Source organism: Osmerus mordax, chromosome 7 (assembly GCF_038355195.1).
Source record: "Osmerus mordax isolate fOsmMor3 chromosome 7, fOsmMor3.pri, whole genome shotgun sequence".
Lineage (NCBI taxonomy): Eukaryota > Metazoa > Chordata > Actinopteri > Osmeriformes > Osmeridae > Osmerus > Osmerus mordax.
In genome coordinates this window covers 3,331,830-3,357,627 of record NC_090056.1, presented here as the reverse complement: position 1 = coordinate 3,357,627, position 25,798 = coordinate 3,331,830, and the positions used below count along the sequence as shown (strand labels likewise).

The 25,798-nt window shown below is 43.6% G+C and overlaps 2 protein-coding genes across 7 annotated transcripts; one reads left to right on the top strand and one right to left on the bottom strand.

Moving 5' to 3' along the window:
- Positions 1–116: 116 nt before the first annotated feature.
- Positions 117–6,786, bottom strand: etv7 (ETS variant transcription factor 7). Of its 2 annotated transcripts, none has more exons than XM_067239179.1 (10): positions 6,723–6,786; positions 6,542–6,631; positions 6,098–6,251; positions 5,750–5,914; positions 5,021–5,212; positions 3,102–3,215; positions 2,894–3,028; positions 2,612–2,754; positions 2,433–2,533; positions 117–958 (listed from the first exon to the last, which is right to left on the bottom strand). In XM_067239179.1, the coding sequence occupies exons 1-10, from the start codon at positions 6,771–6,773 to the stop codon at positions 760–762; spliced, it is 1,344 nt and encodes a 447-aa protein (XP_067095280.1). In that variant the 5' UTR covers positions 6,774–6,786; the 3' UTR covers positions 117–759. The 2 variants fall into 2 exon arrangements, with proteins under 2 accessions (XP_067095280.1, XP_067095281.1); XM_067239180.1 differs by having other exon boundaries at positions 2,894–2,992.
- ube2t (ubiquitin-conjugating enzyme E2T (putative)) lies at positions 3,062–25,599 on the top strand. 5 transcript variants are annotated; one of them, XM_067239187.1, is made up of 8 exons: positions 3,062–3,146; positions 18,288–18,411; positions 18,510–18,579; positions 18,692–18,797; positions 19,167–19,265; positions 19,340–19,423; positions 24,453–24,527; positions 25,269–25,599. In XM_067239187.1, the coding sequence occupies exons 2-8, from the start codon at positions 18,303–18,305 to the stop codon at positions 25,392–25,394; spliced, it is 669 nt and encodes a 222-aa protein (XP_067095288.1). In that variant the 5' UTR covers positions 3,062–3,146; positions 18,288–18,302; the 3' UTR covers positions 25,395–25,599. The 5 variants fall into 5 exon arrangements, with proteins under 5 accessions (XP_067095288.1, XP_067095285.1, XP_067095289.1 ...); XM_067239184.1 differs by lacking the exon at positions 3,062–3,146 and adding an exon at positions 17,759–17,922; XM_067239186.1 differs by lacking the exon at positions 3,062–3,146 and adding an exon at positions 17,784–17,982.
- The last annotated feature ends 199 nt before the right edge of the window (positions 25,600–25,798 follow it).

The following is a 25,798-nucleotide window of genomic DNA, read 5'->3' as shown; positions in this document are numbered from 1 at the left end:
TACCAAGTCCTTACATTGGGTTAATATTATTAACCGTCCAAATATGGGAACTTCCAGAAACTCCCCCACAGTTAAGGTTTATGTAATGAAATAAGGAAGCAAATGGTATATGCAGTTGGTATTGCAGCTTTATAAAATGTTATGTAGCCACAAACTTAATTTAAACACTTAAATCATAGTAATCACACTTAAGGATGTTAGAAAATTTGAAAGTAATTTTCATTTCAGTATTTTCTAAATAAGGAAGCGTATTCAACATTGTTTTAAACATTGAAGGATTAAGCAATGAATCTTGGCTTGTATTCAAAAAATACAAATCCTCAAATATCAGAAAGCACTGTCTATCTCTCACACACTTAGAATACATTCTGTATATGTATTCATCAGGTGAAACCACTGACCTAAACATCTCATTTCAATGGCCACCTGTGGTTTAAGCAGTGATCCAACTGATCATGCTTTCGGTGTTTATCTGAGGAGATGAAAGTAAAGTGGTTTTTACTTCACGTAATACATTTTGTTGAAAATAATCTTGATACTTGGTGTAAGTGACAATAATTTAAGCAGATTTAAAGTGAAAGAGCAGTTAGTTGGTATGGCATTGACAGTTTGATCCTTTCCTCAATGTTAGTGTTGTAGTGTTCTGTTGAAGTTTTATCAGTTAAGTCAGCACCAATGACTAGTTAAGCAGAAAAAGCAAAGCTTGCTCATAGTGCAGTACATTGTATGTAGTCATTCCTGTGACAGGAGTTGTTTTCGCTAAGCCTCCGGGTCAGACTGGGGGGACAAGGGCTCAGGGGACACTTCGAGACCCTGCATGATGTAGTGTCTGGAAGAGATGTGTTCTGGTGTGTGTACTGGCGAGGCTCCGTTCAGAGGTGGTGTGTGTTCCGGGGACTCTGTGGAATCCAGACGGTCACCTCTGTGTCTCCTGATTTCCTGGGGAGTCTTGAGAAACCTGCAGAATGGGTCAAGGAAAGTGTGAGTACACAGTGCATCCGGAAAGTATTCACAGCACTTCACTTTTTAATTTTTCCTCAAAATTCAAAAAAGAAAATTTAATTTTCATAAATCTATTAAAAATAAAAAACGAGAAAATTACATGTACATAAGTATTCACAGCCTTTGCCATGACACTCGAAATTGAGCTCATCAGGTGCATCCTGTTTCCACTGATCATCCTTGAGATTTTTCTAGTCCACCTGTGGTAAATTCAGTTGATTGGACATGATTTGGAAAGGCACACGCCTGTTTATATAAGGTCCCTCAGTTGACAGTGCATGTCAGAGCAAAAATCAAGCCATTAAGTCCAATGAATTGTCTGTAGACCTCTGAGACAGGATTGCATCGAGGCACAGATCTGGGGAAAGGTAAAGAAAAATGTGAAGCATTGAAGGTACCATTGAGCACAGTAGCTGCCATCATCCATAAATGGAAGAAGTTTGGAACCACCAGGACTCTTCCTAGAGTTGAGCGATTGGAGGAGAAGAGCCTTAGTCAGGGAGGTGACCAAGAACCTGATGGTTATTCTGACAGAGCTCCAGCGTTGCTCTGTGAAGAGAGGAGAACCTTCTAGAAGAACAACCATCTCTGCTGTACTCCACCAATCAGGCCTTTATGGTAGAGTGGCCACTCCTCAGTAAAAAGCACATGACAGCCTGCCTGGAGTTTGCCAAAAGGCACCAGAAGGACTCTCAGACCATGAGAAACAAAATTCTCTGGTCTGATGAAACAAAGATTGAACTCTGGCCTGAATGCCAAGCGTCATGTCTGGAGGAAATCATGCCCAGGCCAATACCATCCCTACAGTGAAGCGTGGTGGTGGCAGCACCATGTTGTGGGGATGTTTTTCAGCGTCAGGAACTGGGAGACTAGTCAGGATCGAGGGAAAGATGAATGCAGCAATGTACAGAGACATCCTTGATGAGAACCTGCTCCAGAGCACTCTGGACCTCAGACTGGGCAAAGGTTCATCTTCCTACAGGACAACAACCCTAAGCACACAATATAACAAAGGAGTGGCTTCGGGACAGCTCTGTGAATGTCTTTGAGTGGTCCAGACTTGAACCCAAATTAAACGTCTCTGGAGAGATCTAAAAATAGCTGTGCACCGATGCTCCCCATCCAACCTGATGGAGCTTGAGGTCCTGCAAAAAAGTATGGTAGAAACTCCCTAAAAATTTGTGTGCCAAGCCTCATACTCAAAAAGACTTGAGGCTGTAATTGCTGCCAAAGGTGCTTCAGCAAAGGCTGTGAATACTTATGTACATTTTCGTTCTTAATTTTTGCAAATCTATTAAATATTAAACAAACATTGTCATTGTGGGGTATTATGTGTAGAATATAATCAATTTTGGAATAAGGCTGTAACATACAGAATGTGGAAAAAGTGAAGCGCTGTGAATACTTTCCAGATGCATTGTACATCCTACCTGAAGAGCAGTTTCTGTCCCGGCTCCTTCTTGATGATGTTGAGCTTGTAGTAGTGCCGCAGTGCGCGGGACATCTTCTCATAGGTCATATTGGCTCGGTTCTGGAAAGAGCTGTGATTAACCATTTCATTTATTCCTCAATCCATTCAATCTAAGAACCAGACAGACTCTCTACTCACTTTGTGATTGCCCCAGAGTCGGGCCAGTCCATTGGGGTCAACCACCCTGAACACCAGCCTGTCATGGTCCTCCCAGCGGATAAAGTCCTGGTAGCGTTGGTCAGATAACAATTGGTACACATAGTCCCACAGCAGTCTGCACTCTATTAGAAACATGCATGCACACACACACAAAAGACAGAAGATTATGACTGCGCTTGTGTCTTATGTAACTTCAAATCTACTTCCATACATTCACAGTCAAAAGCTACCAAATCTTTTGAGTGAATGATCTCCATCTACCAGGGATCCTGCCGTTAGCCTCGCGGGGCGGAGTTCTCTCCCGATTGGACAGGTTGAGAGGCTCTTCCCTTCTGCTAAGAACTGTGGGAGGAGCCTGGGCTTGGTGGTAGGACAACACAGGGACAGCTACGGACACTGATCACAACAGGATGTATCAAGAAGTCTGACGTCAAGAATAAGCTTATAACCAAGGGGGGCTGTGACTCACCAGTGTGTGTGTGCTGTGGATGTGTATCCAGATGTGCGTAGTGGGGTGAGTAATGCTTGCTGATGTTGGAGATGGTCACAGAGGGACATGTAGACAAGGCACTGGTGGAACGACCTGAAGCGGGGGGGAGGGGAGAAGGGGGAGAAGGGGCGGGAGGGGTAGAGTGTTGAAAGGGAATGTAAATTTTTTACAGCATGGCCAAACAATTACCAATGAATTGTTGAGCAATATTTTTGGCTGGAAGAAAATGCAATGCTGTGTGAAAACGTTTTGTTTTAGGAAGTTGTCTAACCACAGTTCAGAACAGGCTAGTTTCCCTGGTCTGGTGAGAGGCAGGTTAATGGATGTTTCCAGGTAAACCACACCTACTGGCAATCCTCCCACTCTCTAACTTGCTTCACTGAAAACACCAGGTTTGCTTGATGAAGTATATCTGTGGCAGGTTGGGCTACAGGAAGTGTAATACTCACATTGTAACAGTATCAGTATCTTTTTTAACCCTTGTGCTGCCTTCGGGTCACATGACCCAAAGGTTCACAACGAACCATCGTTGTGTTTACCCAATTTTACCCAATTCAAAAACAAATAAATAGCATTTTCTTTTAACCTTCGCAGTGTGGGGGGTCTGAGACAGCCCGACAGTTAAAAGAAAATTCCTCACTTTGTTTTTGTATGCGGTAAAGTTGTCGCAATACGACGGTGGGTCACAATGACTGATTGGTCAGAATGACCCGAAGATAACACAAGGGTTAAACATATAATTTGGATGAATGGCAGCTCAGCAACCAAAACCACATGGCCTACCTGCCATGGGCGGCGCTAGGGAGGGGATAGCAGGTGCTTCAGCACTCCCAAGAAAGACCAAAGCACCCCAATAGCACCCCCAAAAATATTGCTAATTTATTAATAGTATTCAGGCCCGGAGTGGCCATCGGGAGAAAAGGGGAGAATTCCTGGTGGGCCGCTCTGCCCGCTCATAAATTGGGCCAGCAGATCGCCTGCTTTCTGTTTTTTCACACACCAAATTAAACTAGTTTGTTAAGTTACTGTGTGACTGATAAGTAAGCTAATAGGCTACACTAGGTTTTTAATCTAAATAAGCGCATGATCAGACCGTGCATTAAAAAGTGCCATTTTCAGTTGTCGCGCAGTCTTTCTTATTGTTGTGGAGGGAATTAGCAAGATTAAGCTGATGCGAAAATAATAAAATGGATGGGGGAAAGATGCCAGGAGGAACTGAAAAAGCCAGGTAAAAAATTGAAGATCTGTCACTTCATAAAACTATGTTCCTGCAAGGGTGGGAAAAATATGTTTCTCAAAAGCACAGAATCTTTCAGGTAAAAATTTGGGTTGTAATTTCCGGAAAATATAGCTCTGACAATATGAGTCCAACGTAATGTTTATATTACATAAATCTCAAGAAACCATTTTTCACAGAAATTAATGCAAAAAATATTGCGCTGTGCACGCTCGCATTAATGTGAAGTTCCGATTTCACCTCACATCAAAACCTGTAGGTCCTAGGTTCGGGTTAAAACCGAATGTTCAACGTATGGCTCGGCCCCTGGTGGGGATGGTTTTGACCATTACATTCCCGGGCTGAAAATGGGTCCCACACCGGCCCTGATAGTATTTATATATAATATATAGCCTATATATATAATTACGCAGCTCCCCCTGTCAATGATCTAGCACCCCCTCAGCACCTGCATAAAAAATTCTCTGGTGCCGCCCCGGCTACCTGCACTCTTTTGTTTTGTGAAACTGGCTTATCAACGTTACCACTGTATGTTTGATCTATCTGTACTATCTGGGTCAGATGGCTGAGTGGTTAGGGAATCGGGCTATCAATCAGAGAAGGTTGCCGGATCGGCACCGTTTTTTCCACAAATACACATAAGATAGCCATACAGACTCACCTGTGGCCTCATTTGAACCTGTAGGTGGAGGCCTCTGGATTATGTGATGGAGGTCCAGTTGGCTGATAGGTGGTTGTTGGATGTGACTGGGAGGGTTTGGCAGGAGGTGGCCATGGGAAGGTTTTAGGGGGGCAGAGACCACACCTCTTCTCTGCTGCTTCACACACTGTAGAAGCTCATACAGCACATCGCCTATGAGTAAAGAGAGTTTACACCGTGAACAGAAACGCATACAAAGACTGCATTGAGATATAAAGATGATGTACTGGCGTTCTGTTGACTCAAATCACAAGTTTTTAAGTCCATAAAAGGCCACTGATGCAGCATCAAGACATCCTGTACACAGGCAAAAGAAAGTTCACTTTCCAAACGAGGTTTTGGGGTAGGCTTAATCCATTCAAGCAACAACCAAGTCATGCCAATGCTCCCTGTGAGCATTGGCATGCTCACAGTTCTGGTAAAAAGAAAACATCTGTGCTCCCCGCAAGCTTCATAACTAACCCCAATTACCGACCTTACTTACTACTTAGTGAGGTGCCCATAGTGCCAAAAAACTATCAAACTAAAATACAATAAACAAAATAACTACTGATAATAATAATGAAATAAGATGATGATATCATCTCATGAACATCTGCACATATATTCTTCTCTCTCTGTCTTTGTATTCACTTCTTTCCTCACTCACATGAACTCACGTCATATTTGTAAACACACACACTCTCATACCTGAACTAGGGCAGCGTCGTCTGAAGTCCTCCTTAGTGAGCAGACACAGCGCTCGTCCGTTCATCTCAAAGTGTCCTCTCTCTGGTCGCCGCAGAGCGTATTCCTTCTGGGCCCAGTGCAGCCAGTGTGCCACATCCTCCTTATCCCACAGAGAGGGGTTTATACCTTAGGAACGCACACAGCATTTGACCCAGTTCAACCACAAGAGCAATGAAAGGCAAAATGCTTTGGAGATGTGAGAAATTCAAATGAAGGGTCAAAACATGTATATTTTCAATTGAAAGGGTTGTTTGTTCATAAATTACGCATAATAAGTGTTTGTGTGTGTGTTGTCGGTGGGCCACTCACGTAGCCGTCCGGGTAATTGCCACAGGTCTTCTTGAGCAGGGTGGCAAACAGCAGGCAGGTCAGGGGCGGTTGGGCACATTACAGGAGGAAGTAGGATTGCCCTGACAGGCATTGGTGTGGTTATGGGCAAGTCATTGGTTCCTCTGTCTTCTTGCTAGAAAAAAAAAACGACACATTAATTGTATATCTTTAGTGTATACACACGATCACTTAGTCATATGAAACATAGTATAGTAGATGTATCCATTAAAAAAAACGTGTGCATGTTGCACACAACATAATATTTTAAATGTCCGTTTATAGCTAAAATAATAGTTTAAAGTTCAATAAAAAAAATGTTCGTTGTTTTATTCAAGTACGTGCCAAAATTGATTAATTTGGGCATTCAGGTTACTGAAAACAAACAAAAAAGCAGACTTCCCCGTTCTAATTATTGGACCTTACCTTGATCGAAGTTGACTGGGAAACTTCTTCCATTATGTTAGCTGTTCTGGATTGGAAAGTGTAACTACCACGACGTTTCTTCAAAGAGGCCTACAGACAAATATAGAATGATTTAAAAAAAATAGATAGCCACACACTTTGGTCGCCACGAAAAATTACAAAAAAAGATCGACATTCTCACAGGGCTTTTCATATCCTTCCGGGAAATGAAAACGAAAGGGAACATATCCATAAAGGTTCAATGACTGCATGTGACAAAAAAAGAGAAATGAAGAGGTTCGTTAAGTTTAATAAACTCTTAAAAAATGGTTAATCTTATATAGGTCTAAGTGATGAAGTGTAATCATTCCTGTAGTGTATTAACTTCAAACATTCAAACTGACTGATTTTACAATTGAGTTATACCATTTTCAGCACTGAAGTTTCTCAGTGCTGCTCCCGTGTGCGCGTCCAGCTGCGCGTTGCGTAGCTCCGCCTTTACAAGGAAATGAAGTTTGCAATCAAGACCAATTTCGAAGGACAGCCTACAAATACATAGCCTGGCTCTACCCTCCTACGTACTTCCGCTCAATTTTGATTTAGCTTCTGTACTAGGCCTGGCCATGAGGTAAGTAAGTCAGATGTCTCCGGTTCATTTTCTACCGTCCAATCAGCGAACAGAGGGAGTGGCTGTTGTACGAGTTTGTGTTGTAGTTCCGTAATGGCGGGAGAAAGATGCGAGCTTGTCTGTGGATTTCAGAATGAAGTAGACTTCACAGTAATTAAAATGACATTCTCACAGAGGTCAGTTAGCAGACACTCTTATCCAGAGCGACTTACAGTAAGTACAGGGACATTCCCCCAGAGGCAAGTAGGGTGAAGTGCCTTGCCCAAGGACACAACTTCAATCGGCACGGCCGGGAATCGAACCGGTAACCTTCTGATTAACAGCTCGATTCCCTAACCGCTCAGCCACCTGACTCCACTTGAATGGTTTGTAAATCCATATGCTGTAAACACTTTTTTTATCGCCATCCCTCCTGTTTGAGACATGATTCATCCCATGGCTCAAATCAATAATAACAAAATAGATTGTTGAGTAACATAAGTTCCTCCTGTGAATTTACATAACCCACCATTTTGGTGACACTTCTTGCATATCTCTCAAGACAGTCTCATCCACTTTCCCTAATGTTAAAAAGATCCAAGATGGCGCCGATGATGGCTGCCTCGGTCGTTAGGTGCGCTCTTTTTTTGTCTTGTTTTGTCTGTTAATTCAGTGTTCTGCCAAGATTTCCGGGGTTCTCTAACTAGAGAAGTACTTCTAAACATCAGGACTACAACTCCTGTGGATTTATTTCCCACTTCTGCTTCCAGCGGCAGAATTAGTGGGAATTATAGTCAAAGCCACCCTTGGCTTTGTCCTAGCAGCGAAACGCCGTAGGAAAGGCAAACGAGCCGGTGCTCTGGTGCGACTCCGTCGGCGTGGGGCACGCACAGCGTTACCAGGGATATTTCTCTCCAACGTGCGTTCACTGAGCAACAAACTGGATGAACTTCAGCTACTGGTGTGGAAAAACAGAGACTTTCATTCATCTTCCGTTTTGTGCTTTACGGAGACATGGCTGAGTGAACTGATCCCAGACTCTGCGCTACAGCTAGCAGGTTTCAAACTGCTGAGAGCGGATCGTGACCCTGTGCTCTCTGGCAAAACGAAAGGCAGTGGTATTTGTTTTTACATTAACAGTGGCTGGTGTGAAGATGTGACAGTGATTCTGCAGCACTGTTCTCCTGATCTGGAATCATTTTTTATTAACTGTAGATCTTTTTACTCGCCACGAGAGTTTGCATCATTCATTCTGGTTGGCGTCTACATGCCTCCGCAGGCTAGCGTCAACGAGGCTCAACGTGTGCTCGCCAGCCAGATACTGAGTGTGGAGCATGAAAATCCGGATTCCTTGGTTATTGTGCTAGGCGACTTTAACAAAGGCAATCTCACTCAAGAACTCCCAAAATATAGACAATTCATCAAATGCCCTACCAGAGAAGGAAACACCTTGGATCACTGCTACTCTACAATCAGCAAAGCATACCATGCGGTCCCCCGAGCAGCACTGGGTCACTCTGACCACGCCATGGTCCACCTGATTCCTGCATACAGGCAGAAGCTAAAGCGCTGTAAGCCTGCTGTGAGGACATCAAAACAGTGGACCAGTGAAGCTATGGAGGATCTGCGGGCGTGCTTGGACTGCACTGACTGGGACATGTTCACAACTGCTACCAATAGTCTGGATGAGCTCACAGAGGCTGTGACATCATACATCAGCTTCTGTGAGGACTGCTGTATACCAACACGCACTAGGGTAAAATACAACAATGACAAACCCTGGTTTACAGCTAAACTCAGAAGGTTGAGGTCAGAGAAAGAGGCCGCGTTTAGGAGTGGGGACAAAGACAGTTTCAAGGAGTCGAAGAACAGGTTTAGCAAGGCGGTGAGGGAGGCTAAACGACTGTACTCAGAGAGACTAAAACTTTACTTACTGTAAGTCGCTCTGGATAAGAGCGTCTGCTAAATGACTAAATGTAAATGTAAAACACCAATTCTCTGCAAACGACTCTGCTTCTGTCTGGAGAGGGCTCAGGCAGATTACCAACTACAAGCCCAGAGCCCCCCACTCCACTAACGACTCCCGCCTGGCCAACGACCTGAATGAGTTCTACTGCAGATTTGATAGAAAATTGGACAGTCCTGAACTACCCCTTCCCACCCAGGAGGCCTCCCACCTCCCCCCCTCTACAGTGACGACTCTCTCCATTCAGGAGGGTGAAGTTAACAGACTTTTCAAGAGGCAGAATCCCCGCAAAGCAGCTGGGCCGGACTCTGTCTCTCCAGCCACCCTCAAGCACTACGCTGACCAGCTGTCTCCGGTGTTTACCTACACCTCAACACCTCCCTTGAGACATGCCATGTGCCAGCTTGTCTCAAGTCCTCCACCATCATCCCTGTGCCCAAAAAGCCAAGGCCAACAGGACATAATGACTACAGACCCATCGCCCTGACCTCTGTGGTAATGAAGTCTTTCGAGCGCCTGGTGCTGGCACACCTTAAATCCATCACTGACCCTCTACTGGACCCCCTGCAGTTTGCCTACAGAGCCAACAGGTCTGTGGACGATGCAGTTAACATGGCCCTCCACTTCACCCTACAGCACCTGGACTCCCCAGCATCCTATGCCAGGATCCTGTTTGTGGACTTCAGCTCTGCCTTCAATACCATCATCCCCGCCCTGCTTCAGGACAAGCTCTCCCAGCTGAACGTGCCTGATTCCACCTGCAGGTGGATCACAGACTTCCTGTCTGACAGGAAGCAGTGCGTTAAGCTGGGAACACAAGTCTCTGACTCCCGGTCCATCAGCACCGGATCACCTCAGGGCTGCGTCCTTTCTCCTCTGCTCTTCTCCCTGTACACCAACAGTTGCACCTCCAGTCATCCGTCCGTCAAACTCCTGAAGTTTGCGGACGACACCACCCTTATTGGGCTCATCTCTGGTGGAGACGAGTCTGATTATAGGTGGGAAGCGGCCAACCTGGTGACCTGGTGCAGCCAGAACAACTTAGAGCTCAATGCTCTTAAGACAGTGGAGATGGTTGTGGACTTCAGGAGGAACGCAGCCCCACTCACCCCCATCACCCTGTGTGACTCCCCAGTCAACACTGTGGAGTCCTTCCGCTTCCTGGGCACTATCCTCTCCCAGGACCTCAAGTGGAAACTGAACATCAGCTCCCTCATCAAGAAAGCACAACAGAGGATGTACTTCCTTCGGCAGCTGAAGAAGTTCAACCTGCCAAAGACAATGATGGTGCACTTCTACTCAGCCATCATTGAGTCCATCCTCACCTCCTCCATCACCGTCTGGTACGCTGCTGCCACTGCCAAGGACAAGAGCAGACTGCAGCGTATCATCCGCACTGCTGAGAAGGTGATTGGCTGCAATCTGCCTACCCTCGAGGACCTGCACACCTCGAGGACCCTGAGGCGAGCGAGGAAGATTGTGGCCGACTCCTCCCACCCTGGACACTCCCTGTTTCAGTCACTCCCCTCCGGCAGAAGGCTGCGGTCCATCAGGACCAATACCTCACGCCACAAAAACAGTTTCTTCCCTTCCGCTGTTGGCCTCTTCAACAAGGCCAAGGCACCACACTGACTTTAATGACTTATTGCTTAAAACACACTGCTTTTTGCACTGCATTACAATAATGGTATCTTGTACATTTGTATTTTTTGTAATATTTGTATTTTTGTATTTTTATATTGTAATTTACGGCAACTTATATTTTATTTTATTGTATATTAAATTCTATTCTAATCCCATTTAGTACTGCTAGTTTATGTACCCTTAGTATAGATAGTCCACATATTTAAATTTTAGGTATATGTTTATTGTATGCACCTTCCTGCCAAAGCAAATTCCTTGTCTGTTTAAACTTTACATTTACATTTACATTTATTCATTTAGCAGACGCTTTTATCCAAAGCGACTTCCAAGAAAGAGCTTTACAAAGTGCATAGGTCACTGATCATAACAACAAGATAGCCAAAAAACATCGCGAGTAGCCAAAACATGAAGCACACATTGTGAACAACCAAAGTAAGTGCCAAAGGGAAGAACCATAAGAGCATGTAGTTAAACAAGTTACAATTAAACAACATGAACCGCTATAAGTGCAAGTGTACCTGTGGAAAAAAAGCAAGCAACAGTAATAAAAACAATATATCACAGCGAGAACAAAAATTTTAAACAGTTACCACTAACCACAAGAGCAACAAGTCTCTAAGCAAGAGTCATTGTGATCCTTGAGGAAACTAACATTGGGTCAAGCGAACCATTCCTAAGTACCGTTGTACTCCCGGGACAAGTGCGTCTTGAGCCTTTTCTTGAAGGTGGAGAGACAGTCAGTATCTCTGATGGAGGTGGGGAGTTGATTCCACCACTGGGGGGCCAGACAGGAGAAGAGCTTGTGGCGAATAAATCCCATTCTGATTCGGTTAAGACATCCTGTATGGCCTCTTTTGCTGCCACATCTGCTTTAGCATTCCAGAAAAATGAAATCAATGTTATCAGTATGAACTTCCAGTAGAGCAAACAAATTCTTCATAATCGATATCTTCCCAGGTGATCATTGCCCTATCATCATGCAGGAGCAATTCCCTTTTCAATTCCCTTTTAGTATAGGGAAGACTATTATGAATATTAGCAATAGTAAGCTACATATGGTACCACGGATGTCACAATACTACGGACGAGGAAATAGGTCGCCCATCTTTTCTACCTTTCCCTGCTTACTGTCTCCTATCTTTTTAGCCTATTTAGTACAGTCTCTTTCTTGGCCGGTCGGTTTCTTCACTGAGTTTGAGATGGGCCTTTCAATAAAAGAAAGACTCCCCTTTGTAGTCAGACTTGTGCCTCAAGAGACGGTGGTGAGTAACTAATCTGACTATATCAATGTCCCAGACTTTCTTACAGTGTGACAAGTGTCTCCAAAATGTCCTCTCTGCTATTTTGACTACAGTGGGTGTGGTGATTAGGACCTGATATGGTCCTTCCCACCTTGGGCTGGACCAGTTCTTTCTTTTGATAACTTTAATCAATACCCAATCTCCTCATTTGACTTCTCCACTCTTTGGTTTACTGTTTCACCTGGAACAAAATTTAGCAGAAGACATCTCTTTTCTAGTTAACATTTTTATAAAATCGGTGAACATTTTGAATCGCCTCTTCATCATGCTATGTGAAAGGTTTAAGTTGTGGTATTACATATGATCTTCCATAAATCATTTCAAATTATGTTAAAGCCTCTGGTATACATTTACATTTAGACATTTAGCAGACGCTCTTATCCAGAGCGACTTACAGTAAGTACAGGGACATTCCCCCCGAGGCAAGTAGGGTGAAGTGCCTTGCCCAAGGACACAACGTCATTTTGCAGAGCCGGGAATCAAACCGGTAACCTTCAGATTACTAGCCTGACTCCCTAACCGCTCAGCCACCTGACTCAGGTGGAATAAAAGTATAGGACTGGGAACGACTTCAATCCACTTAGTAAACGTATCTATCATTACCAGGCAGTATTTTTCCCTTCACATTTCTTTTTGTTGAGCAAACACATGTAACAGTATATTATAAGACAATACATCATCATTTGATATTCAACTCCTATTAGTTATGCCTAGAAATGACAATCTGTTTCCCTTCTTTAGAAAATCAACTGTTAGTGTCGTTTCTTTCACTCCCAAAAAAACTTTTCTTTCTTTTAAAACAGTTAAGTTCAAGACCTATATTGTTTTAGATTCTCTTTTTATCAAATGCAGTGGCATAACGACATCTCTGACACTGATAACAAACCAAACCGTTTAAAAATCGGTTGAAAATTGAGCAAGTTATGGTCATTTAAAAAGTACATGTAGCACCAACACAATGTTATGGGTGAGCGAGTTGACTGTAGCAAGATGGCTGCCATGTGCGGACGTTCTAGACTCCGCTGTAAGACATCTAGTCTTTACATATATCTATAGTAGAAACGAACACCAAGCGCAAGGAAGGTGCAGAAAAGTTAAGGGAGAAAAAGATAACAAAATCTACAGGCGAATGCCACAAAATGTGCAAAAATTTCGAACATGTTTGGAGGGGCTTTAGGTGCTTCAACATCAGCATTTCCTGTAGAGGAAGGAGGAGAGGTGGCTGGCTCAGAGAGGCAGAAATATACTGACAGGGTCAGGGAAGAAGCCGAGGAGGAGGAGAGTGATAGGAGCGAGTGAAGAAAAGATGGAAGAAAGAGTAGTTGACGACGTGGTAAGGAGTAGGCAAATTCACTCTCAGGAAGGGAGGGGGACTGTGTGTGTGTGTTATGTGCGCCTTACGTCGTAACTGCAAAAATCCAATAACATGAATAATACTGAATGAAGTTCTGAAGGGGAAGATTATGGGAATATACCACGCAAAATAAATGATCTATCTAGCTAAATTGGAGAACACAGTATTACTAAGTAACCCTATTTTAACCACTGCGGCCACCAAGCATAGGTAAAGTGGTATCAAAGGGTATCTGTATGGTAATAATCCAGTGCTGTTCAGAGGGCAATGCAGCTTTCCACTGTTACTTGCACTTGAGTATGGACATTGTGTACTATATGGCCTCCAAATCGTCAATAAAAAGTGAGTGAATACACTGCTTCTCTTGTATTGATGCTCTTTTCCAGGGCATATACTACTCTCAGCAAAAAATACTACTATAAAATACCATAAATATACAATTCATAACTCTAAGAATTAATTAATTATTTAGTGTAAGATCAACAGATAAGTCTTGAGACCCCTCTTGAAGGATCCAAAACTATCACATGAATGCAGAGCACTAGGCAACTCATATCATAAAATGCATGCATATTTTAAGAGGACTGTCTGCAGTGAATGTGTCTGACCAATCACGGTGGGTGTGGGCTAGCCTGGTCCAGAGCCATAGAAAAAGAGAGTTGCCACACGCTTTGATCTCGCCAACACGTGATCACATGGTTCATGTAGCTCGCTATAGTTCCAAAAAAACCCACTGCTGTCAACCGGTTTGAATGATTTTCAATTAAGCTGGCCAACGGAAGTCGCTTTCTCAGGCAAATGATGAATGAAACTAGCCTGGCTCTGCCCTCCTACGTATTTCCGCTCAATCTGGATTTTGCTTCTGTACTAGGTCTGGGATTTCAATGCATCAGTCGGTTTTCAGAAACAATTTTTTTGTAGGTCCAATCAGCGAACAGAGGGAGTGGCTGAGAACGATGACGTTGATGTTGTGCATTAGTTTGAGTTGTAGTTCAGTAATGGCGGCAGAGAAAGATGCGAGCGAAGCTATTCTGCAGTTGTGGCAACGCAGCCGAATATCCATAAGTTAAAGCCGGAGCAAGAACAATCCTTGCTGAGTTTTGTTGGTGGTCCTGATGTTGTGGCCCTCCTCCCCACGGGGTTCGGGAAAAGTTTGATTTTCCAGCTACGGCAGCTAGTTCCGTGGTGAAAGAGTTGGCTAAGGCGAACGCTAGCGATTGGTTATAGCAGATCAGAGTGGCTCTGGGCAGATCCAATAGTTTTAAACTTCAACAGAGTACCCACCTTCAATGAAGTTAACGCTTGATCCGAATCCGATATTCTGGCTATCTTCAGCAGACTCGTATCTACAAAAGGCAGTCCTCCCTGACGTGTTTGGTGTAGAATGGAGTGAAATACAACATTGTGAACACTCACTGCCTGTGAAACACAGGAAAAAAGCTAGAGCTTTTTTGTCACTTGGTTCCGGTAGCTCGCTGTAGTTAAAGGCCATATGGCAGGTTAATTTTTCCAACGAATTTGCGCTATTTGCTTGTTGGTAATAAACATTTAAACTGTTATCCATTGTATTTGATGTTGCTGGGTGTCACAGTAAGTAGTAAGTAATAACTAAGTAGCTACTTTTTGCAATGATTCTTCTTTCCCCCACAATGCATTGCATGACGTAACGTTGGGGAGACGACCGACCAAAGCCCGCTTAGAGACTATTGAAATTGATTAGATATAAACACTAGGCTAGTACCAGAGAATGTCTAATATGGTCTCTGCTAGTACCATCAAAACATGGGACACCGGTGTGTCACAACCACCTCGGCGACCTCAGCCCCAGAAATAGAAGGGCCCCCCCTAATGTCCCCAGACTGCCTCCACGTCGGAACGCGTGTTGGTGGGATTAAGGAGGTCTTCAAAGTATTCCTTCCACCGATCCAGGACGTCCCCCATCGAGGTCAGCAGCGCACCATCCCCACCATATACAGCGTTGACAGTGCACTGCTTCCCCCTCCTGAGTCGCCGGATGGTGGTCCAGAACCTTTTCGAAGCCGTTCGGAAGTCATTCTCCATGGCCTCGCCGAACTCCTCCCACGCCCGGGTTTTTGCCTCCGCGACCGCCAAAGCCGCATTCCGCTTGGCCTACCGGTACACATCAGCTGCCTCTGGAGTCCTACCAGCCAATAAAGTCCGATAGGCCTCCTTCTTCAGCTTGACGGCTTCCCTCACCTCCGGCGTCCACCACCGGGTCCGAGGGTTGCCGCCGCGACATGCACCGACCGCCTTGCGTCCGCAGCTCCGGTCAGCCGCCTCAACAATGGAGGCCCGGAACATGGCCCATTCGGACTCAATATCCCCAGCCTCCCCCGAGACATGATCGAAGCTCTCCCGGAGGTGGGAGTTGAAGCTCCTTCTGACAGGGGATTCTGCCAGCCGTTCCCAGCAGACCCTCACATTACGTTTGGGCCTGCCAGGCCTGACCGGCGTCTTCCCCCACCATCGTAGCCAACTCACCACCAGGTGGTGATTAGTTGACAGCTCCGCCCCTCTCCTCACCCGAGTGTCCAAGACATTCGGCCTCAGATCCGACGACACGACTACAAAGTCTATCATCGAACTGAGACCTCGGGTGTCCTGGTGCCAAGTGCACATATGGACACCCTTAAGCTTGAACATGGTGTTCGTTATGGACAAGCCGTGTCTAGCACAGAAGTCCAACAACAAAACACCGCTCGGGTTCAGATTGGGGGGCCGACTATATCTAGCCGGAACTTCTCTACCTCGTGCACCAGCTCCGGCTCCTTTCCCGCCAGCGAGGTGATGTTCCACGTCCCTAGAGCTAGCTTCTGCAGCCGAGGATCGGACCGCCAAGGCCCCCGCCTTCGGCCGCCGCCCGTCTCGCACTGCACCCGACCCCCATGACCCCTCCTGCGGATGGTGAGCCCACTGGAAGGGGGTCCCACGTTGTCTCTTCGGGCTGTGCCCGACCGGGCCCCATGGGAAAAGGCCCGGCCACCAGGCGCTCGCCATCGAGCCCCACCCCCGGGCCTGGCTCCAGGGGGGGGGCCCCGGTGACCCGCTTCCGGGCAGGGGCAACTGAGAACCATTGTTACAACTGAAACAGAAGTATGAAATTCCAGGGTCTAACATTAAACACCAATGCTACACTTTACCATTCGTCAAAAGCACTCCACAAAAGACCGATATACAATAACTTCGAGAACAAGTGAGTGAGTGGCAAGAGATTCTAGGTTGATTTCACTTTTATCGGTAAACGTGGATGCGAAGCTCTAACCTATGTTGCCCAATATCAACCAGACAATCACTGGTCTATGTGATTGTTAGAGTGCATGTCGGAGAATAGCATGGATACGCGCTTCACACCGCAGTTGAGATTGTGCGTCTTTGAGAAGTCATATAGCTAACTTGTCAGTTAATTTAAGCCTGCTATTGTATTAGTCTACATTCTTGCTCATTTAAATTAAGTTAACTGGTGATCTGTATTATTCCCCTGCTAGCTAAATTGCACGTCTGTTGATTCGATAGCGATTGCTGCCTTTGCTTACGTTTGTATTTTCGGTGCATTACTATGCAGAAGTAGTTTTAATTAATAAATAGTGGGTTTATTGTTATTATTTGCAACAGATTGCTTAGCCTATCAAGCTCAAATGAAGCAGACAGTGTACATGCTTTCGAGTACCTTAATCGATAGGCTACTGACCAACGTCAATTATTAATACGTCAATTAATAATTGGCAGCATTTATGCCATTTAGAACATACTTTATGAGTGGAAGGTCTCTAAGTAGCCTAACCTTATTTCTTTAGGGGAAATAGTACGAAAATATGTGCAATATTACATTAGTTATTAAACTAGGCTATTACATTAACCTGGGGGGGGGGGGGGGGGAGACATGTCGTTGTTGTAACATTCATTCATTCATTCATTCTTCCACAAATGAAAACACTGATCAACCATAAAAACAATCGTAATGAAAAATATGAAATATGATATATAAAACTGTACAAAACAGAATAAGGAATAACAGATAAAGGACACTCAGTCCTCACTGTCAGTGTCAGGACAGTTATCTCCCAGTTCCTCAGTTTATTTTGTGTTGGCACAATTACAACAACAACATAAGTCTGTGCAACACAGTCCTGCAGAAAAACATGAACATCTGCCTGTCTCACACGCACTTTTGCATCTGCAGTGTATCACATGCAAAACACTGCCAGGGGCCGAATTTCTGTTACGTGCAAGGTCCCATCCACTATTTGCCAAACATATCCATCCATGTTGACAAAAGGGGGGGAGGGGGGGGGGGGCGCGGCAGAAATCTGGGGGGTGCAGCCCACCCCAGCCCCCCCCCCCCTTGGATCCGGCCCTGGTTTAGAGGAAGGATGAGGTAGCAAATTTGCACTCTTGCCGTTGGGGTTCGACTGTTCGTTCATTTTTGCTGGTAAAACTACCACACCCATAATGCATAGAGCCAAGGAAGGGTCGAGTTCAGATGACGTACAACGTGGGAAATTCGAAGCTGTGAGTGCGCTATGTGTGTAGCTATAGTTTGTTTGGAAACGATAGGCTAAAACCTTCTAGGTAAGCCCTGGTTTTATGAACCCAATGAGTACGCTAATGTGTGTCGATAATAATACGTCCGTGTATGAGATACAAGAGATGACTTGCAAACAGAAAGTAATGTTTGCTGGTGATATATGCAGCCTGCTTCAAAGAGTTTAGCTAGCTTGCTAACGTTAATTGAAGTAGCATTAGCAGTCTTGTATTCGTGGTGTAGTTCGCTATTACAAAATGACATTCTTTCGTGGGTGGCAAAACACATCGTATTCGTTTGTGTGAACGTTTATTGTGTTGCTTAATCAAAAAGGTTAATAAATCTTTCACAGTTAAATCAGACAACGATGCAGAAGATCTCTCGTCTGAAGCGCGAGCTCCAGCTACTAACCACCGAACCTCCGCCAGGGATAATGTGCTGGCAGACAGAGGGACAGATGGACGATCTCCGGGCGCGTAAGTGAAACGTGAAAATGCACGGCACACTGCCTAATTACCTGAACAAGGAGATGATCGGACTCCCTCCTACTGAAATTCGCAACTTTCTTTGGTAGACATAATTGGTGGGTCGGGAACTCCATTTGAAGGAGGTGTCTTCTTATTGGAGATCAAGGTCCCCGAAAGGCAAGTTGTCCTACCAATGGACTGTAAACGTGAATTCTCACCCTCTGTGATAGTGTAAACATTTCATGTTGAATGAACTAGCAGATGGCATCATCATCTACCTCCACTTTAGGTATCCATTTGAGCCTCCCCAAATCCGGTATCTGACACCTATATACCACCCCAACATTGACAACGCTGGACGCATCTGCCATGACGCCCTCAAGCTACCGCCCAAGGTACTGGAATGTTCTATGGTTTTATTTGTGTTGACCATTGTAGGTAAACGAGACATGGAGTTATCTGCTGGTCCCACTCAAACTAAGTACCAGCTCCTCCCCTCTGGTAGATAGTTTTAAGTCCCCCAATGTAGGCTCAGTTGCCACAAACACACTTGTTCCTTACTCATCAAAGCCAGACCCACTTGTATGCTCAGGGTTTTTAAAACACATGTTTGTAGGGTGCTGATTGTTGTATTGTCTGTATTAATGTATGTGCCTTTATTTGATCTTACACGGCAGGCAGTGTGTCCAAGGCATTTTTCCTTCAGGATGTAAAGGAGAGGGGAGTTTCAGATTTTAAAACGTTCCTTAAACATTCTCATGCAGGGTGCGTGGAAGCCTTCCCTCAACATCCCGACGGTCCTCACTTTTCTTCAGCTGATGATGGCAGAACCCAACCCAGATGATCCCCTCATGGCCGATATAGTAAGACACCCACACAGTTGTTTTGTGTTTTCACCAAAAACTATCCAGTGACTATTTTTGTCTTTTACTTGTAGTCATCTGAATTCAAGTACAACAAGCAGCTGTACCTGGATAAGGCCAGGAAATGGACACAGAAACACGCCATGCAAAAAAACATAGTAAGAAATCCAGACTTGTTCCAGTTCCATATTCCAAAAATATGGAGGCTCCTAAATAACTTCAATACAACCGCACTAGTCTAATCTAGTGGCACTTTCCAAGCACAAGAGGGTGCTGTGTCTCCATTAAGAATTTCCCATGCTGTCCAGGTGTGATTTTAAAGGCCATATGGCAGCACTCAAGATATGTATCATTTAAAATATCTCCAAATGGTGTCTCCAAATGTTGTTAAAGATGAGTTTTTGTCGTTCTTGGTGTTAGCATTAGCATATTAGCACAAATCGGCGATGACGTCACGTTGGGGAGTCGGGGAGGAGAGAAGCCTCAGCCTAGTACTAGAACTATGGCGACTGACTGGGATGAAGAAGAGGTGGCAAAAACCACTAATGTGTATGATGGCCGCAGCCGTATAATTTCGAACCAAGTAGACATGAGAGGGCAAATGAGGAATTGCCGAGACCTGATGGCCGTCAAAGCCAATTAAATGGATGGTCCAAGGAGAATGAGTGGAGAGTTGGTGAAGTGTCCTGTTGAGTTGGTATCATTTAGCAACGCAGCAACAATCTCTGGAGCTAGTCTACGAACAACAGTGCACATATAAAAAAAAATTTTTTACTGTCAGTGAATAGCACCGAGTGAAAGTCAACGTTTTCTTTATATCTAGTGACAGTGATCATTCAGGGCCTGACATTAAATGTTTGAGGCACTTGTCCTTTGGACAAGTAGCCCTACATTTACGTTTCACTTTTCCATGCACAAAAGTCACGTCCGGGTAAAGATTGTGCCTTTGACCAACGAAGATGAGCTGTAATATTATACAAATGATAACAATTGAGGTGTTATAAAAAAATGTATTTGTTACATTAACCATTTACACAATTTCTGCAGAATTAAACACTTTCTGTTATGTACTGTATTGCAGCTTTGTCCCAATATCTCTACAGACCGTGCAGCTAATTTAATGCTCAACACTTGAACGGGGGCTTATTACTTGAAAGAGGAATTACTGCGTCTTCTCAGTTACACTATCAGGGCTCGGAGATACTGTGGCTTGCAAAAGTAGAACATAACATTTCATAATCATTTCAGTCAATCAAACAGCTGCAAGACTCAGTGAAATGTTATATACAGCTAGCAAACTAACGTTAGCTAGCATCGCTAACAACGTTGGCTAACTCCACTTCGGTAGGCTTTCCTCAGTATTTGCAAGCTGGCCAGTGCAAGTACAGTAACATGGCATTTTATTAGGATTCCTCCGTAAGGAGGAAACCTATTGTTATTGTTAGTTTTATTATTATTATTATTCTAGTTCCATGGGAGTCAATGGCAGCCCCTAGAACCCTTGGATAACTTTTTGTTAAATTTGGCACACTCATTAAGGACAGTTCCTTCTATACCTACACCAAGTTTCATGTATCCCATCAGACCACTCTAGCGCCACCAATGGGTCAAAGTTGGACTTGTGTTTACACACGCAACTTTTGAACCGTATGACTGTACGGTACCATTGGATTCCCTGGATCAAGCCGAGTTCAACGCACCCTATGACGTCAATTTCCGGTTATATAGATTTTCCGTTATTTCCGGTTGTATCAAAAACCTTTGAAAGCCTACTCCTCCTACAATTTTTGTCATATCTTCTTCAAAATGACCAGAGATGATCTTCAGACCAAGCCTCACAAAAGTTATCCCATGGCGTTTTGATTTTCTAAACCGTTTGTCCGGCACAGCCAATCAAAATCAGCAAAAAAGTAACCAAACAGGAACTTGGGTCAAATCTCAGCAAATCTTTGAGATATCAACACTAAACTTGGTATATCGGTGGACGACACTACAACATGTTACCATGTGCAAAGGCAACTTCATATCTCAAAAAATGATTGATATAAAGCAAATCAAATTTATCGCTAACGCTAAAATAATGCTTTACACATCCGCCGGTCAAAAACTGATACTTTGATTCAATCACAAGTTCATATGAAGACTCTTGAGAATGTTTAGTACACAAATCTGAGGAAAAGTTGACTGTAACATGAAAAGTCGATTTTATGTGAATATTTGAAACATGCATGCTTGGCTAATTGCTAACGAAATTTTCAATGAAATGTCTCCCCTGCTCTTCAGCGCGCGCGTGCTCCACATTCTCACACACTCAGCCTTTCCCTTGACACACGCGCGGGCTTGGCGAGACGCATACACAACATTTCAGGCAATTGTGGGCTGACCAAGCCCCCACTCATTCCTTGGCTTGAAGTGAAGGCCCTTGTGGATCTTGATGGTAATGCATTTTAGAAAAAGTTCTCAAAATCCTGAAACATTGATAGTATAGGCCAGGAGTAACTACCACACCACAAATGACACACCATTATCCATAGGTGGCGCTACGGCCAAGCCCCAATTGTCCATTTACAAAGTGATGCCATTCGCATCCCTTTTGTCCCAAAATTCTGAAATTCATTAGATATGCCTTATTTCTCATGAGGAACAAAAAAGCCTCAATAACCTATAACGGCCGCCATATTGGATTTTTTTGTACAATAAAGATTTAGGAAACACGTTTTTTCGCTACTTCTCCTACAATTTTTGTCCAATCTTCCCCAGAATTGGCAGGTATCATCGTCAGAGCAACCCTCACTGAACTCTTCAACAGATTTTTGAATTTCAAAACCGTTTGTCCGGTACAGCCAATCAAAATCGTCAACAAAGCAACCAAACAGGAAGTTGTATCAAATCTCAGCAAATCTTTGAAATATCACCACCAAACTTGGTGTGTCACGTGAAGGACACTACATCATGTTCCCATGTGAGAAGGCAAATTAATATCTTAAAAAATGATTGAAATAAAGGAAATCTAATTTATTTCTATCTAACGCTAAAATAATGCTTTACACATCCGCCAGTCAAAAAACTCTGATTAAATCACATGTTCATAAAGACTCTTGAGAATGTTTAGTACACAAATCTCAGAAAAAGTTGACTGTAACATGAAAAGTTGAAATTTGGTGAATATTTGAAAAATGCATGCTTGGCTAATTGTTAAGGAAATTTCCAATGAAATGTCTCCCCTGCTCCTCAGCGCGCGCGCGCTCCACATTCTCACACACTCAGCCTTTCCCTTGACACACGCGCAAGCTTGACGAGACGCATACACAACATTTCAGGCAATTGTGGGCTGACCAAGCCCCCACTCATTCCTTGGCTTGAAGTGAAGGCCCTTGTGGATCTTGATGGTAATGCATTTTAGAAAAAGTTCTCAAAATCCTGAAACATTGATAGTATAGGCCAGGAGTAACTACCACACCACAAATGACGCACCATTATCCATAGGTGGCGCTACGGCCAAGCCCCAATTTTCCATTTACAAAGTGATGCCATTCGCATCCCATTTGTCCCAAAATTCTGAAATTCATTAGATATGCCTTATTTCTCATGAGGAACAAAAAAGCCTCAATAACCTATAACGGCCGCCATATTGGATTTTTTTGTACAATAAAGATTTAGGAAACACGTTTTTTTGCTACTTCTCCTACAATTTTTGTCCAATCTTCCCCAGAATTGGCAGGTATCATCGTCAGAGCAACCCTCACTGAATTCTTCAACAGATTTTTGAATTTCAAAACCGTTTGTCCGGTACAGCCAATCAAAATCGTCAACAAAGCAACCAAACAGGAAGTTGTATCAAATCTCAGCAAATCTTTGAAATATCACCACCAAACTTGGTGTGTCACGTGAAAGACACTACATCATGTTCCCATGTGAGAAGGCAAATTAATATCTTAAAAAATGATTGAAATAAAGGAAATCTAATTTATTTCTATCTAACGCTAAAATAATGCTTTTACACATCCGCCAGTCAAAAAACTCTGATTAAATCACATGTTCATAAAGACTCTTGAGAATGTTTAGTACACAAATCTCAGAAAAAGTTGACTGTTACATGAAAAGTTGAAATTTGGTGAATATTTGAAAAATGCATGCTTGGCTAATTGTTAAGGAAATTTCCAATGAAATGTCTCCCCTGCTCCTCAGCGCGCGCGCTCCACATTCTCACACACTCAGCCTTTCCCTTGACACACGCGCAAGCTTGACGAGACGCATACACAACATTTCAGGCAATTGTGGGCTGACCAAGCCCCCACTCATTGCTTGGTCTTTAGCAAAGGCCCATGTGGATCTTGATGGTATTGCATTTCCGATTTTGTATGCAATGGTAAAAAGTTCTCAAAATCCTGAAACATTTATAGTATAGGCCAAGAGTAACTACCACACCACAAATGGCCCAATATCACCCATAAGTGACGCTACAGGCCACGCCCTGATACACAAAGATACAAGGCTTTCTGGAATGGGTAGGCTCAACCAAGCCCCCTCCCTTCACTCCTTGGGTTGAAATAAAAGCCCTTGTGGATCTTGATGGTATTGCATTTCATATTTGGTATCCCATTGGTAAGTCTGCGGCATGGAATTTTACAGTGACTATTTGTAAAGAATATACATTTTTCAGTGGTTTGCAATGTTTGGAGGAATCCGCCATTGCTGCTTGCAGTTATATTTTAGTTTGAGTTTAAACTTGTCCAGTGGCGCAGGTACATTTCTCTGCCCTACCAAAAAATCCACTTGTCCCGGACAATCATGTTGTTAGCTGTAGTTCAGATAAGTAGACTACTACCAGGGAGTCAGTTGGCTGAGCGGTGAGGGATGGATAAGAAGTGGATAAGAGCGTCTGTTAAATGACTAAATGTAAATGTAATGTAAATGTACTACCAGTAAACTTATCTAGAAAGAAGACATCATGCTAGCTATGGGCTAGCTATGGGCTAACTTGCCAGTCCCACCTAGAAATCCCCCCAAGATCATCCCTAATTAAATATTTTCCCCAACGTTGTAAACACATTTCCGATTTAGATGTCCCATGTTTTGATGGTACAAGCAGAGACCATATTAGACATTCTCTGGTACTAGCCTAGTGTTTATTTCTCATCGATTTAAATGGTCTCTAAGCGGGCTTTCTTTTTTTTTGTCTCTAAGCGGGCTTTGGTCGGTCGTCTCCCCAACATGACGTCATGCAATGCATTGTGGGGGAAAGAAGAATCATTGCAAAAAGTAGCTACTTTTTCATATTATATTCCGTTTTGTGACACCCAACAACATCAAATACAATGGATTACAGTTTAAATGTTTATTACCAACTAGCAAATAGCGCAAATTCGTTGGAAAAATTAACCTGCCATATGGCCTTTAAAGGTCCCAAGACATAAAAATGTCACTTTAGGAGGTTATCTAACATTAATGAGTTCCCCTAGCCTGCCTTTGGTCCCGCAGTGGCTAGGAATTTTGATATGTGTAAACCAAGCCCTGGGTATTCTTCTCCACCTTTGAGAAAATGAAAGCTCAAATGCTCGGTTTTCGAAATCTTCTTATGTCGTCATAAGAGGGAAGGTTACCTCCCCTTTCTCTTTTTTTCCCGCACAGAGAATTTGGCCCACCAATGAAAAAATGATACGACCGTGCGAGCGCGATATAGTTTTTTCCTCGAGAGACATCATGGCTTACAAACGACAGAAGCATGGCAGTTAGCCCTGCCTCTTGCTTCCTCATAGCATTTAAAGCTACAGACACAGAAACGGCACATCCTGAAGAAAGCTCATTGTGGGACTGCTCGTAGTGGCTGTAATTCTGTAATTTCAGGAAAGAGACTTCAGATACAGTATTAGGGGACCACAAAGGCCTATATAAAAGCATCCAAAAAACAGCATGTCATGGAATCTTTAAGTTCAACTTAATTCATCAGTGGATATTTACTTTCACACAGAATTTGATACAGGTCCATGTGTTTGTGTGCAGGGAGTAGTAGAGTCAAAGGAGGATGGCAAAAAGGAAGAGAAGTCGCTGTCCCGGAAGAGAGACACCCCGAGTGGGCAGGAGCAGCCCGGGGTGGGGCCACAGGAACCCAAGAGAGGGTGTGTGTAGATCCAGTGGATCTACACACCTCACTGGATCACCTTTTTTTTTTTTTTACTGTTCTGTTTCGTTTGGGTATGGATTCTTCTGGTTTGTCTTTTTTTTTGTGTTCAATTTTTCTCAAGATGAATTCACAGATTTATACATGGACACTCTTAATTACCTTTCTTAGCTATGTTCCTCCTTATATCAAAAATTCAAATAAAGAAAAATAAATATATTTGCCTTTAACAGTGCATTCATTGACATTCTGCATAGAGCATACCATATATCACTACGTGCTTGCGCTTTCACATGGTTGTAAGTAGGAAATCCATATAATACGGATAAATCATCTTTTGTAACATAACAGATTACGCTATTCATTTTATTGAAACAATCTTTTATACATTTTAAACAAATTATATACATCC

What these genes read in the sequence shown, in the direction of transcription:
- etv7 (XM_067239179.1), bottom strand. Translation starts at nt 6,773, where the DNA reads ATGGATATGTTCCCTTTCGTTTTCATTTCCCGGAAGGATATGAAAAGC. An exon ending in CCCAGTCAACTTCGATCAAG is followed by an intron (nt 6,252 to 6,541) that starts GTAAGGTCCAAT and finishes TTTTTTTTCTAG; the next exon opens with CAAGAAGACAGAGGAACCAA. An exon ending in TCCACAGCACACACACACTG is followed by an intron (nt 3,029 to 3,101) that starts GTGAGTCACAGC and finishes TGTTGTGATCAG; the next exon opens with TGTCCGTAGCTGTCCCTGTG.
- ube2t (XM_067239184.1), top strand. Translation starts at nt 17,863, where the DNA reads ATGCATAGAGCCAAGGAAGGGTCGAGTTCAGATGACGTACAACGTGGG. An exon ending in GATGGACGATCTCCGGGCGC is followed by an intron (nt 18,412 to 18,509) that starts GTAAGTGAAACG and finishes TTTCTTTGGTAG; the next exon opens with ACATAATTGGTGGGTCGGGA. An exon ending in CCCTCAAGCTACCGCCCAAG is followed by an intron (nt 18,798 to 19,166) that starts GTACTGGAATGT and finishes ATTCTCATGCAG; the next exon opens with GGTGCGTGGAAGCCTTCCCT.